The sequence below is a fragment of the Haliaeetus albicilla genome, chromosome 12, assembly GCF_947461875.1.
Source record: "Haliaeetus albicilla chromosome 12, bHalAlb1.1, whole genome shotgun sequence".
Lineage (NCBI taxonomy): Eukaryota > Metazoa > Chordata > Aves > Accipitriformes > Accipitridae > Haliaeetus > Haliaeetus albicilla.
The window spans coordinates 31,871,007-31,888,908 of record NC_091494.1 but is presented as its reverse complement, the minus strand read 5'-3'; the positions used below and the strand labels follow the sequence as shown (position 1 = coordinate 31,888,908).

General features: G+C 57.7%; 1 protein-coding gene across 5 annotated transcripts in view; it reads left to right on the top strand.

Moving 5' to 3' along the window:
- ARHGAP44 (Rho GTPase activating protein 44) overlaps nucleotides 1–17,791 on the top strand; it is a 30,607-nt gene extending 12,816 nt beyond the window's left edge. Inside the window, exons 3-22 of one of the 5 annotated variants that reach the window (XM_069798894.1) lie at nucleotides 1,598–1,702; nucleotides 1,784–1,860; nucleotides 2,368–2,479; nucleotides 3,248–3,324; nucleotides 4,130–4,247; nucleotides 5,732–5,800; nucleotides 5,885–5,966; nucleotides 6,808–6,935; nucleotides 7,081–7,192; nucleotides 9,083–9,164; nucleotides 10,076–10,156; nucleotides 10,242–10,355; nucleotides 10,493–10,584; nucleotides 10,883–11,063; nucleotides 11,677–11,694; nucleotides 11,983–12,204; nucleotides 12,972–13,307; nucleotides 14,902–15,032; nucleotides 15,140–15,502; nucleotides 16,859–17,791. In XM_069798894.1, coding sequence (XP_069654995.1) covers nucleotides 1,598–1,702; nucleotides 1,784–1,860; nucleotides 2,368–2,479; nucleotides 3,248–3,324; nucleotides 4,130–4,247; nucleotides 5,732–5,800; nucleotides 5,885–5,966; nucleotides 6,808–6,935; nucleotides 7,081–7,192; nucleotides 9,083–9,164; nucleotides 10,076–10,156; nucleotides 10,242–10,355; nucleotides 10,493–10,584; nucleotides 10,883–11,063; nucleotides 11,677–11,694; nucleotides 11,983–12,204; nucleotides 12,972–13,307; nucleotides 14,902–15,032; nucleotides 15,140–15,502; nucleotides 16,859–17,013 — 2,655 coding nt within the window. In that variant the 3' untranslated portion in view covers nucleotides 17,014–17,791. Of the gene's footprint in view, nucleotides 1–1,597; nucleotides 1,703–1,783; nucleotides 1,861–2,367; nucleotides 2,480–3,247; nucleotides 3,325–4,129; nucleotides 4,248–5,731; nucleotides 5,801–5,884; nucleotides 5,967–6,807; nucleotides 6,936–7,080; nucleotides 7,193–9,082; nucleotides 9,165–10,075; nucleotides 10,157–10,241; nucleotides 10,356–10,492; nucleotides 10,585–10,882; nucleotides 11,064–11,676; nucleotides 11,695–11,982; nucleotides 12,205–12,968; nucleotides 13,308–14,901; nucleotides 15,033–15,139; nucleotides 15,503–16,858 lie in introns of all 5 variants that reach the window. The other 4 variants (XM_069798893.1, XM_069798895.1, XM_069798896.1 and 1 more) reach the window with 4 other exon arrangements.
- The last annotated feature ends 111 nt before the right edge of the window (nucleotides 17,792–17,902 follow it).

Below are 17,902 nucleotides of genomic sequence, written 5' to 3'. Positions count from 1 at the left end.
GTGCAGGCTCCTGGGGTGTTGGTGGGTTGGTTTGCTGTTCAACAGCACCGTCCTTGCAGTATGCACCCCTGCGAGTCGGTCTCCAGCCTTCGGGATTTGGGGTTTTTTTCCCTTTTTTCACTGCCGGTGCTGGTGGCAGGGACGGGCAGGGTGTGGCGGTGACGTGCTCCGCTGTCCCCAGGGATGGACAGCCCCGGTAGGATGGGCCGGAGGGGAGCTGAGGGCTCCCTGCCACCAGCAGCCAGAGGGAACATCAATAATGAACCTTTTTTCTTTCTAGTTTAACTTCTGGTGTTCCTCCTTGCAAGCTCTGAGGTCTCCATGGCCCCTTGGCACTGAGACCAAGACCCTGCTCTTAGAGCCATCCGGTGACATCCCGGCACTAGGTAGCATCTGTGCCAGCACCGTTGAGGGCACACCTGGCATTGCACGGGTGATTTTTACACCTTTTGGAGATAATTCAGTGGGGAGGATGGCCGGTGCCACCTCGTGTGGGTGTCTCCCAAAGAGTCAGTCAAGTTCATGGGGGTCTGTCTCCAGGGATGGTGGGGAACCCAAAACCAAACCCTTCCCAGCGTTGTATCTAATTGCCTCCAGTTTGGCTCATGTAGATGGGTGTGCACCCACATACGTGCCCTTCTGAACATCATACCCCTTCCTTTCAACATATACACGGATGTGTGTGTGTGTGTATATATATATATAATTTGTGTAATTTTTATATACGTAATTAATATATATACACACGCGTATATGTGTATTTGTGTATACATCTGTGTATATGTTGAAAGGAACATGTATATGTTGCAGGGATGGCAGAATCTGTTCTACCTCAGCCAAGCATCATGGAGATCTATTTTTTTAAAATACATATATATATATGTGTATATATATATTAGTATTATATATATTAGTAATATATATATTATAATAGTGGTGAAGGGCAGCTCAGCTTGAGTACCAGGCTCCCGTGAGATGCCTCCTGCCTCACAGGCTCACTGCAGGATCAGCGCTTCTCCCAGGCAGGGAGTATTTCTTTTTTTTCCCCAGATAATTTCCCAAGATTTTCAGCTTTAGGGAATATTTCTCTTTTTCCAGATTATTTCCCCAAATTTTGAGATGTCCATGTTTTCCCTGCATCTCTGAGCTTTGGTTTTCAGCAGATCTTGGTTGCTTACATTTAATGACTCATCTCGCTGAGTTTTGGGATGAACTGCTTAATTTAATCAATGCAGAGGCAAATAAGGGAATCTTCAGCCCCAGGTTAGAGTATCGGCCAGTTTGGTTTGTGGCAGGGCTCAGCTGGGGCCAGACACCTCCTGCCCTCACCCAGGGACACAAGGGCTTTGGAGGCTGGTCTGGATCCAGCCCTCAGCCTTGCTCAGGGGGTTAAGATGGGGCAGCACCAGCCTGGTAAAACCTTCTCTTGCTTCACGCATCCCTGCCCTGGGAAGGGGTTGGGCTCCGGGGCTGTTGCATCCCTTGCAGCAGCAATTAAACTTGCTTTCACTGAAAAGTGAGAGGTCCCTTAGGTCCCTGCATGGTGGGTGCGGGACCAGGCAGGATACCCCGGTGATGGGCGCCACTGCATCCACAGGTGGAGAAGCGTCTGGAGCTGGTGAAGCAGGTCTCCCACAGCACCCACAAGAAGCTGACGGCATGTCTGCAGGGCCAGCAAGGTGTGGACGCCGACAAGCGCTCGGTGAGGCTTTGGCAGGGCTCTGAGGATGCCGGGCGGGCTGCCAGCGGCGGCGGGGTGGGAAACGCAGCCCTCTCTTTGCAGAAGAAGCTGCCGCTGACGACGCTGGCGCAGTGCTTGATGGAGGGATCGGCTGTGCTGGGGGATGACTCCCTGCTGGGGTAAGGGGGGCCCGGGTCTCCCCGGGCACTCTGCCACTGCCGGGATGCTGCAGGGGTGCCAGGATGCCGCTGCCGGGAATTGCTGCGGTTCCTTATCTATGATGCCAGATAACATCGGCGGGGTTCACAGTGGTGTTGGAAGGGCTGGGATGCTCGCGTGATATCAGTAGTCCAGAGGTTTCCCTTATTATTCTCCTTGTGATGAGCTGGGGTCCTTCAGTCACTCAGCGAACAATGTAAACTGTATCCCTCTCTTCCGAAAGTCCATACAATTTCAGACTATAATTGGTACGATAGCTAGGGAATGAGATTTTCCTAACACCCAGAGTGCCCACAGTCCCTGGGCTGCCGCCCTCCCTCCAGCCCTCTGCCAGGGAGGGGCTGCCCCACGCCGCTGCTGAGACCCCCAGGGGTTTTGGTGACCATCACCCACCCCCGTGGGTGCAGGATGGCTGCCCGTGGCTCCCCCCAGCCGCCCGGTGCCCAGCCCTGCCGGTACCCTTGCAGGAAGATGCTGCGGCTGTGCGGAGAGGCAGAGGACAAGCTGGCTCAGGAGCTCATCCACTTCGAGCTGCAGGTGGAGAGGGACGTCATCGAGCCCCTCTTCGTGCTGGCTGAGGTGAGCAGGGACGTTGGGGTGTCACCGTGCCGGGGACTCACATCTGAAACAAGCCCTGGAGGAAGGCAGGGTTTCACCGCTTAGGCGGCGTATTTGGTTCCCGGCCCCTGCGAGGGACCTTCCGTCTTTGAGATGTTTGCTAATTGCTTTAATTGGCAGGTGGTATTTGCACGTTCAGCTGGGCTGGCTGCTGGGGCCGTGGTCCTGCCAGGCTCTTTTGCCCGCTCTCGCTGCTCTTGCTCTTTTCTGCCTTTCCTGAATGCAGAGGTGTTAACATGCTCATTTCTGACCCATTTTTCCAAGCTCCAAACACATACCATTGTTGTTTGGGATTTTTTTTTTCCTCCTTTTCCCCACTGCTGCCAACTTTGGTTTTCAATTTTACTCGGGGTTTTTTTCCCCCTTTTTACATCTAGCAAAATGTCCTGGCCTTGGTTCTGATTTTATCTTCCCCAGCAGAAACAAGAGCCTTATCACACCGCTGGTGTTCGGGGCTTTCAGCTGTTACCAAATCCTTTGGCAAACGGTGCCCGTGCGTGGGAGGCTTTGCATTGCCATCCCCAAAAGCCCTTTTCCTGCCTTCATCCAGTTCCCTAATGCAGGGAGCTTTGCTCCCCCAAGGATGCTCCTCTCAGGGATGTGGGTTCTGCAGTCGGGGCTGGCAGGGGGTGGCACAGCCCAGGTGGGGACACAGAGGAGGGACGAGCTGTCCCATCTCCCTAATGATGTTAAAATAAGGAGTTGCATCCTTATCCACCCGGCTTGCAGGTGGAAATCCCGAATATCCAAAAGCAGAGGAAGCACTTGGCGAAGCTTGTGCTGGACATGGACTCCTCCAGGACACGGTAGGGAGTGGCTTCAAAGCTGCTTTGTAAAAAATAAAAATTCCCAAGTGGTAGGTAGCACTGTGGAGGACACGTCCCAGAGCCCTGGTACTGTGGCTCCCTTGGGACAATAAGTCTCAGCCATGTCACTGTGTGCCTTGAAGTCAAGCTCTGCAATGACCCACGATTTCTACTTGTCTGCAGAATCTGTAGAGCCCTTTTTCTTGCCTGCCCTCTGCAGAAAGGAGTATTTTTTCCTGGCACAAATCTTTATTGTTTTCCTCTTCTCCCTATCTTTCTGAGTTCTTATGTGACTGCAAAGAGCCAGGTGCTCCTACCACTGTAGAGTAGTGCTGGGGTGGAGCTGGGATGACCCTGTGGATCATCCTGTGTCCCAGACGCTGTGGTGGGACCCGGCAGGCTGTGCTTTGGGTTTTGCCTGAGGCCGTTGAGTTGGCCAAGCCCCACACATCGCCCTGCAGAGAGGTTTGGCAGGTGTCTGTAGTCCCCAACATCATATCCAGGCTCTCCCATCACCTTCCTCTCTCCTGTCACCTGGATGAGGCTCGTTCTCCTGCTGAAAATAATTTCTTAATTATAGCCTAGTGTGTGCAGCCAATTGTGGGGACTGGGGATGTTCAGGGTTTGGAGTGGATGCTGCATCCCAGCCTGGGTTGAGACCATCTCCATGGTGCTCAGCCCTGGGGACCATGGTAGGCTTGGCTGAGGGAAGTCCCTGGGCTGCTCTCCAAGTCCGCTGGGATCCAGCCACTGCTCTGTGCGCGTCCCCATCCCTCCCTGTGACAGCTCTGCCCTCTCTCTGCAGGTGGCAGCAGTCCGCAAAGTCCTCGGGTTTGGCCAGCAACCTGCAGCCCTCAGGTGCCAAAGCCGATGCTCTCAGGGAGGAGATGGAGGAGGCGGCCAACAGAGTGGAGATCTGCAGGGTACTCGGGGATCCCGGGGGGATCGCTGGGGAGGGGGGACCTTGACATCCCAGGCACCATCGAAAACCTGCAGTCTTTCCTCTTACCCCGTTCTTCACCCTCTTCTTACCCCATTGCCTGTGATAAACACTCCTCCGGCTGGTCCCCATGCCCAAACGCAGCCTGGTGGCAGTGGGTGATGCTCACCAGCCAAGCAGGACGTCCCCAGTTCCCCTATCCCCATCCTCCATATCCCGCTGGAGCCGGAGAGCATCCTGTTCCCAGGGAACCTATCCTGGCAGAAGCCAGCAAGCTCAGCACCAAGTAAACCCATCCCTGGCACAGAGACCTGCAGGAAGCACCGGCACATGCCAAGCCCGTGCGTACCAGCCAGCCATGTCACCCCCCACCATCCCTCAGGAGCATGACCCACCCAGCCGGTCATGTTGGGTGGGAAAAGTGTCTGAGCAAGGCGGGATGTTGCTGTCAGAACCTTTGTCATGGGCCACGGGATTCAGCAATGAAATCTGCAGGCAATTTTGCATGGCTTTAAATTCCCCAGAGGCAGAAAATGCAAAGGGCTGAGTGAACCTTGCGCTATAGGTTTTGGGCAGGAGCTGTAGCTGGGTGTGTGTCTCCAATCCTGGCTCTTTTCTCCAGGGACACAACCAGAACCTGTATAGCCTTTAAAATCCGGTCTCAAACTTGTGCTGTCTCCCCCCATCTTGAAGCATGGCAGCCCCACACGCCCAGCAATTCCCAGCAAACCAGCTGGGCCAGGAGCTGACCCCCAGTATATTCACCATACTGATGGTGGATGTTGCAACCGGGATGTGCTCGCAACGTTCTAAAAGCCTGCTGGTTTTCCTCCAGTTGAGTTATCCAAGGGGATTTTCTGAAAGGAGCAATTGGGGAAGCAGCAATGTCTGTTTTGCGAGTGCGAGGACAGAGAGACACGTGCCCTGGTGCTGAGGGGTTCGTTGCAATTCAGAGCAAGAAGCACCCAATGCTCCGTCAGCCTGGTCCGCACCGAGCGGTTGGGATGCTACCCGTGGCAGCCGAGCCGTGCGTGCTGCTTTGCTGCCCTGTGGTTAATGAGCCACTTGCAATGCAGCACGGGGCAGGGACGGGCAAACTTGGGGTTTAATTTGGCCTGGATTTGTGCCGTTCAGCCCACTGGGATGTGCAGCCTTTGGCTGATAGGTTGTTTCCAAGTAACTCTCGCTTCCAGAGAGCTTGTTGCAAGGTGCCAGCTAATTGTGGGCTCTGGAAGGAGGGGGGGGCGAGGGTGGAACCATTTGCACGGCAGCAGAGAGCAAACCCCCGCCGTGCTGCTGTATATTTGACATCCCAAGCACATATCAAGCGGGTGCTGCAATGTGCCATGTTGCTTGTTGGCTCCTGGTGTGACCAAGCTGGTCCCTCCCAGTGGCCTCTGAAGGGGCCATCATGGTGGCATCAGGGCAGCATGAGTGGGATGGTGACTAATCCTCCGCTCTCCACAGGACCAGCTCTCGGCTGACATGTACAATTTTGTGGCCAAAGAAGTAGACTATGCAAACTATTTTCAAACCGTAAGTGCCACCCATCCCCACGGGACTCCTCTGTCCCCGTCCCTGGCCGTAGCGGTGACAGCCGGCGCCATCTCTCCCTCCCAGCTGATCGAGGTGCAGGCAGAGTACCATCGGAAATCCTTAGCGCTTTTGCAGAATGTCCTGCCTCAAATTAAAGCCCAGCAGGGTAAGTGGCCGTGGGGTCTGTCCCGCTCCTGCATGCGACGCCGAGCGCTCTGCGTCATGCCGGAGCCACGCGGGGCTTTGCCACAATGAGGAGCCGGCTCCGGCGTGACCCCGCAGCGTGGTGCTGGGTTTGTGGCTGAGCGTCCTCCCTTTGCTCACCCCATCTGCATCCCACCTGCCCCAGCGCTGGGGAGGGCATCCCCATCCCACGTGGTCACGAGGGGCAGGATCCGGCCAGCTTCATGGAGGAGCGGGGGGAACCTGCCCGAATATCCCCATCGAGCGCAGCACCGGGGGTGGGAACCCAGCACCAAGGCGGGGGGGGGCGATCTTGGGGCTTTGCTTTGCGGCGTGCAACCTTTGTAGGAGCTGGGCTGGGAGACCGAGGTGGGGGAAAGCCCCGCGCGATGGCCCCGAGAGCAGCGCATTCCCCGGGGCAGGGCTCAGGGTGCTGCTATCGCTGCAGCGGGGCAGGGAGTGATTTGTATTTTATTTTTTTCTCTTGATCCTACAAAATATTCCTGCCTCAAACTGTGATGGAAGAAGGGGGAATATATTGCAAAGGTTTGCCCGTGATTGCTCCCCCCGGAAAACGTTATCCAGCCCCTTTGAAATGTCCCGTGTGATGATTGGAAAACATTTTGTTTGGATTTCATCTTTAAAAAGCACTTCCCAAGGTGCCCAGGACAGAAGTGCAGGGTCCTGTTATTTTAGCAACACCCAAATGGAATATTTTGCTGCCAAAACATTGTGATCCAAGGGCCTTTCGGGGAGGGGATGCCGGATCCAGCACCATCCCTGCCATGTCCTCCCCCTCCTCTCACCCCCTCTGCCCATCACAGAGGCATGGATGGAGAAGCCCTCCTTCGGGAAGCCTTTGGAGGAGCACCTGGCCGTCAGCGGGCGGGAGATCGCCTTCCCCGTGGAGGCGTGCGTGACCATGCTGCTGGAGTGCGGCATGCAGGAGGAGGTGGGTCCCACGTCCTGCCACCCCTGGTTGGGCATGATGGAAGGGGACGTGGGTGCCTCCAGGACAGGGACGAGGAATTGGGGGGGCTTTGGGCACATCACCGGCCCCAAAGCTTGTCTGACGCTCTCCCGTGTCCTCTGTGAAGGGTCTCTTCCGAGTGGCTCCCTCGGCCTCCAAGCTGAAGAAGCTCAAGGCCGCCCTGGACTGCTGCGTGGTGGATGTGCAGGAGTACTCGGCCGACCCACACGCCATCGCAGGTAGAGGCTGCCTCGGGGCAGGGGAGTTGGTGGTGTGCGGGATGGCCCATCCAGCTCCCAAGCACCAACCATGGGCACCCGGAGGGTGGTCATCAGTGGCATGAAGTCTAGCTGGAGGCCAGTAACTAGTGGTGTACCCATAGGTCAACACTGGGTCTGATCCTGATTAACACCTTCATTAATGACATGGATGATGGGGCAGGGTGCACCCTCAGCAAGTTGGCAGAGGACACCAAACTGGGAGCAGTGGCTGGTGCACCAGAGGGTCATGCTGCCATCCAGAGGGACCTGGACAGGCTGGAGAAATGGGCTGAGAGAGACCTCGTGAAGTTCAGCAAGGGGAAGGGCCAAGTCCTGCCTCTGGGGAGGAGCAGCCCCAGGCACCAGGACATGCTGGGGCCACCCAGCTGGAAAGCAGCTTGGCAGAGGTGGCCCTGGGGGTCCTGGTAGCCACCAAGCTGACCATGAACCAGCAACATGCCCTTGCGGCACGCTGAAGGCGAATGGTGTCCTGGGGTGCACTGGGAGGAGTGATGCCAGCAGGTCACGGGAGGTGATCCTTCCAGTCCTGGGCACTACAAGAGCGACATGGACATACTGGACAGAGCCCAGTGAAGGGCTGTGAAGATGATGAAGGGCCTGGAGCACCTCTCCTAGGAGGAAAGGCTGAAGGAGCTGGGACTGTTCAGGAGGAGAGGGAGGGGTTCAGACTGGAGAGGAGAGGGTTCAGGGAGACCTCATCAATGGATAAAAATACCTGCAGGGAGGGTGCAAAGAAGACAGAGCTTTTTCAAGTGGTGGCCAGTGTCAGGACTGGAGGCAACGGGCACAAACTGGAACACAGGAGGTTCCCTCTGAACATCAGGAGACACTTTGTCACTGTGTGGGTGACCAAGCACTGGCACAGGTTGTCCAAGGAGGTGGTGAAGTCTCCATCCTTGGAGATACTCGAAAGCCATCAGGACACAGTCATGGGCAACCAGCTCTGGTGGTCCTGCTGGAGCAGGAGTTGGAACAGATGACCTCCAGAGGTCCCTTCCAACCTCAACCCTTCTGTGATTTGCCCCAAAGCCTTTGAAAAGCAAAGACAGAATATACAGGGTGACAAATGCAGGTGCAGAAATACAGCATTTGGTGGAAGTGGGGGCATTTAGGAGTTGCCATCCACCAAGGAGCACAAACCTCAACCCACATGTCCCCTCCCCGGCCAAAGGCTCAAGCAGCACTTGTAGTCACAGGCAAGATAGAAAGCAGGGATGCAATCATAATCCAAGGCAGTGGCAGGGCCCTGGTGACACTAATGTGGGTGATGCTGATCAGGAGAGGCTCTGCAGGAGCAAGGAGCAGTCGGGAGGATTCACACATGTCATCATCAAGCTTGCCATCGTCTCTCTACCTCTTCTGGGGTGAAGATCCTCTCCAAGCACAGATCCAAACCCGTGGGGCCGCTATTAACCATTAATTGGGGTTAAATGCCCATCAGCTGCTCTTCTCCTGGGCTGGGCTCTCTGGCGAGCGCAGGATTGGACCCTGGTTTCCTATTGACTGCAATGGGAACCTTTTCCCGGCACAAGGAGCTGTGAATGTCCTAGGCAAAAACGAGTGATGGAGAGCTGGGTGAACACTTGATGGAGGCAAAAATGGTGGAAGGAATTGGGGAGGTGCTAGGAGGGACTAGGTGGAGGTGGCAAGGTGGTTGCTGGGGGTCAGGGGAAGGTACGGGCTTCACCAAGCTGGAGGGACTAATGGGTGCTTTGAGGTGCATCGGTGGGGAGGTTGGGAGGGATGCGAGTCAAACTGCCGAGGAGGGAAATGGCTCTGTGCCTGGTGGCTGGTGCCACCTGTGGCACCTCCTGCGGTGCTGAGCCCCGTGTCCCTTGTGTGCCACAGGAGCCCTCAAGTCCTACCTGCGAGAGCTGCCAGAGCCGCTCATGACGTTCGAGCTGTATGAGGAGTGGATCCAGGCCTCCAAGTGAGTTTGGAGCATCCTCCCCATTCCTCTGTGGCACAGATGGTGGCATCTTGGGTCCCCATGGATGGTTTGGGGGTCATGAGTTATTTCTGACGTGGATCACAGCATTTGGGGTGTTGCCTCCAGGGTCTGAGAGCCAGGAGGGTTCCCGTGATAATCCTTGAGAATCACGGGTCCCGGCAGTGAGGGTGGTCCTGATGTCCCCTGACCCTGATGTCTCCAGTGTGGTCCAGAGCACCCAGCATCTTTCAACAAGCCCTTGGGTGCCGGGCATTGGTGCCATTTCTGGACAGGTGTGCAAACCCCAGGGGAACAGCTGGCCGAGGGAGCTCCCACCTGCATTGCTGGTGTGCTCTGCACCGTGGAACCCCCAAACCCAGCAGGATTGGGCCAGCTGAGGTGGCAGCAGCCTGCCTGCTCCACCATGGGAGGTGTTTGGGGTAGGGGGATGAGAGGCAGAGGGAGTTGGGAGAAGGAGCATCTCCTTTTGGGGTGGGAACCACCTCGGTGATGCCTGAATAAAGGTCTGACCATGTCCCCTGCCTGCCCTGGGAACATTGGAGTACAGAAGGGACGTGGCGGTGGCTTGCTGGAGGGGATGGTCCCCAAGGGTGGCACGGGAGGGAGCGGGCTGTTGTTTTGGGGGGCTGTTTGCAGTAATTTCCCCTTCCGAAGCAAACACCCCCAAAACACAAACCTTGGGGGGGCTGCACAGAGGTGGAGAGAGGACCAGCATCCAACCTGCCGCCAACAGGTTTCCTTCTCATTTTGGCCAGGCTTTTGGGGTTAATTTACTTATATAATATTGGCAGCAGCCCGAGGGTCTCGCAGGGTCCCCGAGGGCAGAGCTGGTGGGGTGGAAAGCCCTGGGGTGGGGAGGGGGGATAACCCTCTCGCCCGCCTCCCCGCAGCATCCCGGAGCAGGAGAAGCGGCTGCAGGCTCTCTGGAGCGCCTGCGAGAAGCTGCCCAAAGCCAACTACAACAACATCAGGTGAGCCCGGGGCCAGGAGGACCCGGGGAGGGGACGGAGAGGGTGGGATCCCGATACACCAACACGGCTTGGCTCTGCTTTCCAGGTACCTGATTAAATTCCTGGCTAAGCTGACTGAGTACCAGGACACGAATAAAATGACGCCGAGCAACGTGGCCATCGTGCTGGGGCCCAACCTCCTCTGGCCGCAGGCGGATGGGTAAGGTATCCGGGTGGAAAGCGAGCATGGCAGAGGGATGCTGTGGAAGGGGGTGAGGTGGGTCCGGGGCCAAAATCCCTCTAGGAATAAGGCCGGGCGGCGGTGGCGTTGCTGAGCCGCTGCCCGCCGCCTTGCAGGAACATGACGGAGATGATGACGACTGTCTCGCTGCAGATCGTGGGGATCATCGAGCCGCTCATCCAGCATGCCGACTGGTTCTTCCCCGGAGGTAGGCTGTGCCCCACAGCCATGGTGGGGTGGGATGGGCTTTGTGGGACCTCCCAGCCCACCCTGGGGAATGGGGTGCTGAGCTCCCATATTTATTTTGCTGGCCTCCTCCACTTGCCTTGGCTTGGACCGGGGCAGGGGAGCTCAGGCAGAGATGTGGCAAGACTCATCACAGCAGTGAGCCCAACCCAGCCACTCCAGGACCCTTGAGCATTCCTGCAGTGCCAGTGCCCCATCCCACCTCTCGCTGAGGACACACAACCCCATGTCCTCCCCCTTCTCCTTCCCCCCTGTCCCAGACATCGAGTTCAATGTGACAGGCAACTACGGCAGCCCCATGCACGTCAACCACAATGCCAACTACAGCTCCATGCCCTCCCCGGACATGGACCACGCGGACCGCCGGCAGCACGACCAGGCACGGCGGCCCCTCAGCGTGGCCACGGACAACATGATGCTGGAGTTTTACAAGAAGGATGGGTAGGGTCTTTGCAGTGTCAGGGTTTGGGGAGAGGGAGGTGGTGATATTGCCATCATCCTGCGGGGGTTTGTGACACTGAGCTGGTGGAGGTTGGGTGTTCCTGGGGTGGGAGGACCCCCTGCTCTCCATGCTGGGCTCTTGGGGGTGCTCAGGTGAGCTCAGGTTTGATGCCTTCCCCCAGCCTGCTGGAGATGTGAGTGGGGTGGCCCGTGGTGTGGCACGGGGACTGTGCCACGATGGGGTCAGGTGCCCGGGTGTCCCCAAAGTGTGTGGGCTCTGCTCCAGGGGAAAGCTCCCCACTCCCAGCCTGTGCATGCCTCCCCCCCCAGTGCCACCTCACAGGGACTGTAGCCAGTCAGGTCGGCTCCAGAAAACACCCCCAGGGCTTTCCCCATCCCCCAAAAATGTCCCCAGGGCTCTCCCCATCTCCAAAAATCATCCCGAGCTCTCCCCATCACAGTGTAGCCTGGTCCCCGCTGTGCCCCTCCTGCCCCCTCTTTCGAAGCCCTTAACCTCACGGCTCCTTTTTTGAGCAGCAGGCACTGCACCCTGTGCACTATTGAGTTTTAGGGGTTTTTTTGCACTAATAATCGTGTGTTTCTGCCCATGCAGCCTTAGGAAAATCCAAAGGTAGTGTATCCTCTGAAGCGATGCTGGGTGGTTGCTGGGAGGATTCTGGGAGGATGCTGGGAGGGTGCTGGTGCCTGCTGGTACCTGGGGAAGGGAGAGGTGGCCGGTGGGTGACACAAGCGCATCCCACAGCCACTCCTGCCCTACTGCCATGGAGGTTCATTCCCAGCAGCTTCCCGATGGAAGAGGCATTTTTAGGGACCAGGCACCCCAAAGGAGCCGCGACGCGGTGCCGGTGGTCCCCTCCTGCCGGGTGGGTGCTAAGAGCCTGTCTCTGTGTCCCTCCAGCATGGGCGTCAGGGTGATGGACACCTCGTGGGTGGCTCGCCGAGGCACCTCAGTGGTGCGCAAGACGTCTTCCACCCCACCGGCCGCTCAGCCCCCCGCGCCGCCCGCCGAGCTCCCCGCCACCCCCCACTCACCCATTCCTGAGCAATCGCCGGATATTTCAGCTACCCCTTCCCCACCTCCCACCAGCTTTGGCTTCCCCCCGGGAGCCGAGCGGACAAGGTAAGGCCACCGGCACCTCCGTGTCCCCAACCCAGGCATCATCCCCAGGTGTGAATCCAGCAGCAAAACAACCCCACTGCAGCACCAGAGGCAGTGGGAGGAGAGGATGCTCAGCATCCCTGGGAGAGGAGCAGCATCCCGGGAGCAGCGGGAGGAGAGGATGCTCAGCATCCCTGGGAGAGGAGCGGCATCCCGGGAGCAGCGGGAGGAGAGGATGCTCAGCATCCCCACGGCCACCGCAACATCCCCATCCTGCTAGCCCCGTGGGAACCGTGCGGCCTTCGGGGATTTTTCCTGCGGGTCCCTTGCGGGCTCGCAGTGGGTGTTGCTGGGCTGTAGCGAAATTTGGGCTGGCGGTGCAAGGAAGGTGCAAGGAAAAGCCTAAAGGAGCCCAGCGTTCCCTGAGCCCTTCCTCTGCCTGAGGTCTGGGTCCAGCTTTAGTTTGCGTGGGCCAGGTGGGAGAAAGCACCTAAATTCCACTTTTCTGCCCCCAAAGGGGAAGCTGAGCTTTGCAGCCACCTGCGAGCCGTGCCGTGCCCCGGGGTGCACCCGTGGGTGGGGGTGGCAGCCCCGGGTGGGTCGTGCCGTGGGGCCGGATCCTGGTGTGGTGGGATGAGGCCGGGGGGGGCTTTGGCACGACGAGGGCTCCCCCGCCGCTCTCCCCTGTCCCCCCGCCACCACCGCTTCTGCTCTTTTTATTTTTTCCTCCGTTTTACAATTTTTTTTTTTTTGGCTTTTTTACGGTGTTTGTGGACATTTTGCAGCAGGGCTAACCTGGCGTCTGCCTGGCCGAATGGCGGCTCCGGCCCCCCCCGCCCCGAGGACGAGCGGGTCCCCTCGTTCCCCGGCTCCTGGCCCTGTCCCCACCCCTGGGCTCAGCCCCTCTGGCCGGGCTGCAGCCGGAGCCTTCCTCCCCCCTCGTCCTCCTCCTTCTCCTCCTCGCTGCTCGCCCTTCACCCCGGCGCCAAGCCTTGCTCCCTTCGCCGCTCCCTCCCCCCGTGGCACTGCTCCCCAAACGGGCCCCCCCCCCGCCCCGCAGCTCTGCCGCTCCCCCCCCGGGGCAGCCGCCCGCCCGCCCGAGCCGCAGGATCAGGCCCGGCGAGGTAACGGGGGAACCCCAAACCGGGCCGGGGCGGGGGGGGAGCTCGGTGACCCCTCAGTGCTGGCCCTGGGGGGGGGGGGGGGGCGTGGGTCCCGCGGGCTGGGGCTGGGAAACACCTGCCGAGGGGGGGGTCGGCCCCCCCGGGGCTGCGCGGTGGTTGTGCTGCGGGGCGGGGGGGGGCGGGAAGGACCTCACGGCTCTCCCTTCTTCTTCCTTCTTAATTTTCCTGTTTCTTTTCATCATTACTTTTAATTTTTAAATCGTATTTTATTTGTCATTCATTTTTTTATTTTAATTTTTCATTTCTTTCTTCATACTATTTTGCGGGGTTTGTTTTACTTTTTAATTTTTTTTTATTTCCATCGTTTTGGGGTTTTGTTTACTTTTTATTTCAATTTTTCATTGACTTGTATTATTTCATTCTGTTTTCTTTTGGGTTTTATTTTTGTTTGAATTCTTTGCATTTTTTGCTTTTTCTTTAACATTATTATTTGATTTTTTATTTTTATTCATTTAATTTCATTTTTATCTTATTTTCTTTAATTTTCCGTTTTATTTTGATTTGAATTCTTTGCATTTCTCCTTTTTCCTTTGCATTACTATTTGATTTTATTGCTCTCTTTCATTCATTTTCATTTTATTTTCTTTAATTTTCCGTTTTATTTTGATTTGAATTCTTTGCATTTCTCCTTTTTCTTTTGCACTACTATTTGATTTTATTGCTCTCTCTCATTCATTTTCATCTTATTTTCTTTAATTTTCCGGCTTAAATCTTTGCATTTTTTCTTTTGCATTTTTATTTTTGCTTTTATTGCTCTCTCTCATTCATTTTCATTTTATTTTCTTTAATTTTCCGTTTTATTCTGATTTGAATTCTTTGCATTTCTCCTTTTTCTTTTGCATTACTATTTGCTTTTATTGCTCGCTCTCATTCATTTTCATCTTATTTTCTTTTAATTTTCCGGCTTAAATCTTTGCGTTTTTTCTTTTGCATTTTTATTTTTGCTTTTATTGCTCTCTCTCATTCATTTTCATCTTATTTTCTTTAATTTTCCGGCTTAAATCTTTGCGTTTTTTCTTTTGCATTTTTATTTTTGCTTTTATTGCTCTCTCTCATTCATTTTCATTTTATTTTCTTTAATTTTCCGGCTTAAATCTTTGCGTTTTTTCTTTTGCATTTTTATTTTTGCTTTTATTGCTCTCTCTCATTCATTTTCATCTTATTTTCTTTAATTTTCCGGCTTAAATCTTTGCGTTTTTTCTTTTGCATTTTTATTTTTGCTTTTATTGCTCTCTCTCATTCATTTTCATCTTATTTTCTTTAATTTTCCGGCTTAAATCTTTGCGTTTTTTCTTTTGCATTTTTATTTTTGCTTTTATTGCTCTCTCTCATTCATTTTCATCTTATTTTCTTTAATTTTCCGGCTTAATTCTTTGCGTTTTTTCTTTTGCATTTTTATTTTTGCTTTTATTGCTCTTTTTCATTCCTCTTCATTTTCATTTTCTTGAATTTCCCGTTTTCTTTTCCATTCTCTTCTTTTACACGCTTTTCTCTTTTCCTTTCCCTTCTTTTCCCATTTACCCCCCCCCCCCAGCACTTTAAAACCCAAGGAGCTCTCCCCCGGGGCCGCCCAGCCCCGCGGCAGCCCCGGTGCGGGCAGCGGGCACCAGCCGCCCGCCGCGGCCCCCCCGCCCGCCGAGCAGAGCCCGCACGCCCTGCGCAAAGGTAGGAGCGGGGCGGGGGGTCGACGGGGGAGGGGGGGGTCCCCCGCTCGGTGTGCCCCCCCCTCCCCAGCACCCTGACACCCCCCTCCCCTTATCTCTGTCTCGCAGTGGCCAAGAAGCTGGCGCCCATCCCGCCCCGGGCGGCCGCGGGGGAGCAGGGGGGGGGCCAGCCCTCCCCCGCCAGCCTCTCCCCCACCCCCCCCAGCACCCCGTCCCCCTACGGCCCCGCCGCCCCCCCGGGGCCCTGCCTGCCCGCCGGCCAGCCCTCGCCCCCGCCGCCGCCTCCCCCGCCCCCCCCCGCGCTGCCCCCCCCCGCCGCCGCCGCCGCCAAGTCCCGCCCCACTCCCAAACCGCGGCCGCGCCCCGCGCTGCCCCCCCCGCCCCAGCCCCCCCCGGCCGCCGCCGGGCCCCCCCAGCCCCCGGAGCTGCCCCGCCGGGACAACGCGGGCCCCGGGGACGGTGCGCTGGCAGGTAAGGTCGGGCAGGGGGCGGGGGGGGGACGGACACACGCCGGCTGCTGTCCCAGGGTCGGGGGGGGGCGGGGTCCCGGGAGGGTGGCAGTGTGGCCCCGGGAGGGTGGCGGTGTCCCTAGGCAGGTGGAACTGTCCCTCCCCGGGAGGGTGACAATGCACTCGGGGGGGGTGGTGGTGGCGTCTCTGGAAAAGTGGGACTGTCCCCGGGAAGGTGACAATGTCCGTGGCAAGGTAGAACTCAGGAGGGTGACAGTGTACTCGGGAAAGTGACAACGTCCTTGCAAAGCCGGCTGTGTCCCCGAGAAGGTGGCGAAACTGTCACTGGAAAGGTGGCAGCATCCTTGGGAAGCTGGTGATGTCCCCAGGAAGGTGACAACGTCCCTGGGAAGCACCACGAGCCGGTGCTGCTGTTCTGACCTGCCTGTCCCTGGGTTGTCGGTGTCCCCGCACCCCGGTGTCCCGGAGGGGGACGGTCAGGGCGATGCTTTGGAAGTGCCAGCGGCATCGGGGACACCTGGGGACGCAGGGGCCGGGCACTTCTGGGAGCCCCCTGGCTCTGGCCCGGCTGGGCACAGGACCCCCCAGGGCGGAGGGCTCTGCTCCTCCGTGTGCCCGTCCTGCCTGCGACGGGTGGGGGGACAGCGTGGGCACCAACCAGCCTCCAGGCACCCCGCAGAGCGGGGGCTAGGTGTTCCCCAGGCGGGCCACCTTCCTTTGGTGCGGCGCTGGCAGCGGTGCAGCCCGGGCATCGCGCGCTGGCATCGCAGCCAGGCATCGGCGCAGCCCTGACCTCACACCGAGACATCGCACCCCGGCACCGGCGCGGCCCTGGCGTGGCACCCACCGGTGAAGCTCTGGCGTTGCACGCAGGTGTCGGTGCGGCCCTGGCACCCTGGCGTTGCCTCTGGGCATGGGTGCAGCCCCAGCACTGCACCCTCGCACGGGTGCAGGTTCCCCGCCGTGTGCCCGTGGGAGCCGCTGCCAGTTTTGGGGCCCCACGATGGCGGCAGGGCCTGGCAGGCGCAGGCAGAAGTGCTTTATCCACCTGGGGGAGGGTTGCTCTGCTCTCGGTAAGGGACAGTGGTGACACCGGTGACACCGCCTGCCACGGGCTGTGGGCCACCCTCTGTCACTGCACGGGTGCTGGCTCGCCTTGCAGGTCCCTTGGGAGGGGACACCTGCGCTCAGTGGGAGGAGAGCAGGGCATCGGGGGGGACAACATCGGGGCTGGTGTCACAGGCTCCGGCTAGGGTGGGGTGGCACAGGGCAGGGATCAGTGGTGACATCCCTGGTGGTGGCACTAACGCGGAGCCAGCCCCAGCGAGGTGTCCCCCATCACTCTGTCCTCCCGCAGGTCTGCTCCGTTTTGAGGTCCCCTCCCTCCACGTCTCCCCGGATGCCGCCCTGTGCCGGGACCCGCCGGAGGCACCGCAGAGACTCTCGGGGCTGGGCCCAGCCGCCCGGCAGGAGGAGGAGGAGGAGGAGGAATCGGAGAGCACAGCTCTATGACAGTGTCCCTGTCCCCAAGCTCATCCTTGCAGCACCCGGGGGCCAGCACCAGCCACCGCCACCGAGGGCCACCGGCACGCCAGTTCCGGGTGGCAAAGCGCCCGGTTTGGGGGGCGGTCGCTGTTCTTTATTTCGGTTTTTTTTCGCCTTATCCAGACTTTGCCTTTCGACCGGGTGCCTGCGCCCCCCCGCACCCCGCAGCACCCACGGTCCTGGGGCGATGCCACCACCTCCTCCGTGCCCCGACAGCAGGTGCCACTGGCTACCGGCCAGGTGACAACAAGCTCGCTGGCGCTTTGCAGCGGGATTTCATTTCTTCGGCTTCTTCCCCCTCCGCTTGTTTGCCGGAGCAGGATGGGACCTGACCAGCAATAACCTGGGGACGCAGGATGCGGCTCCCCCGGGCTCTCGGGGTGCTGGCGGGCAAAGGCGCGCATCCCTCGGCACCCGCTGTCCCCATGGGTTGGTGGCTTTGGTCGTGCATGCGAAGACAAATTAACCTTTTATCCTTTCCAGAGAGATAAGAGAGATTACATATATATATATCGGCAGAGATATATATATATATATTATATATTTGTATATATATATAGAAAAAATATATAGAGATTTGTTTTATTTGGAGCCATTCCCACCCACCCGGTGCACAGAGGAAGGATGGAAATGGCAGCGCTTTGCCCCCCCGCCCCGCTCGCGCCGTGCCCCTCGCCCCAGGCGGGCACCCGGGGGCAGCAGCACCCCAAAGCAATCAATAAATCCATGTGCCACTCGCTGTGAACTGCCCGGCAGCGCTGGCGTTTGGTTAATGCCTGCTGGCACCAGCAGGGCCGTGCCCGGCCGCGGTGGCGGCGGTGGGGGGTGTTTGGTGGGGGGATGTGGGGTTGGATGA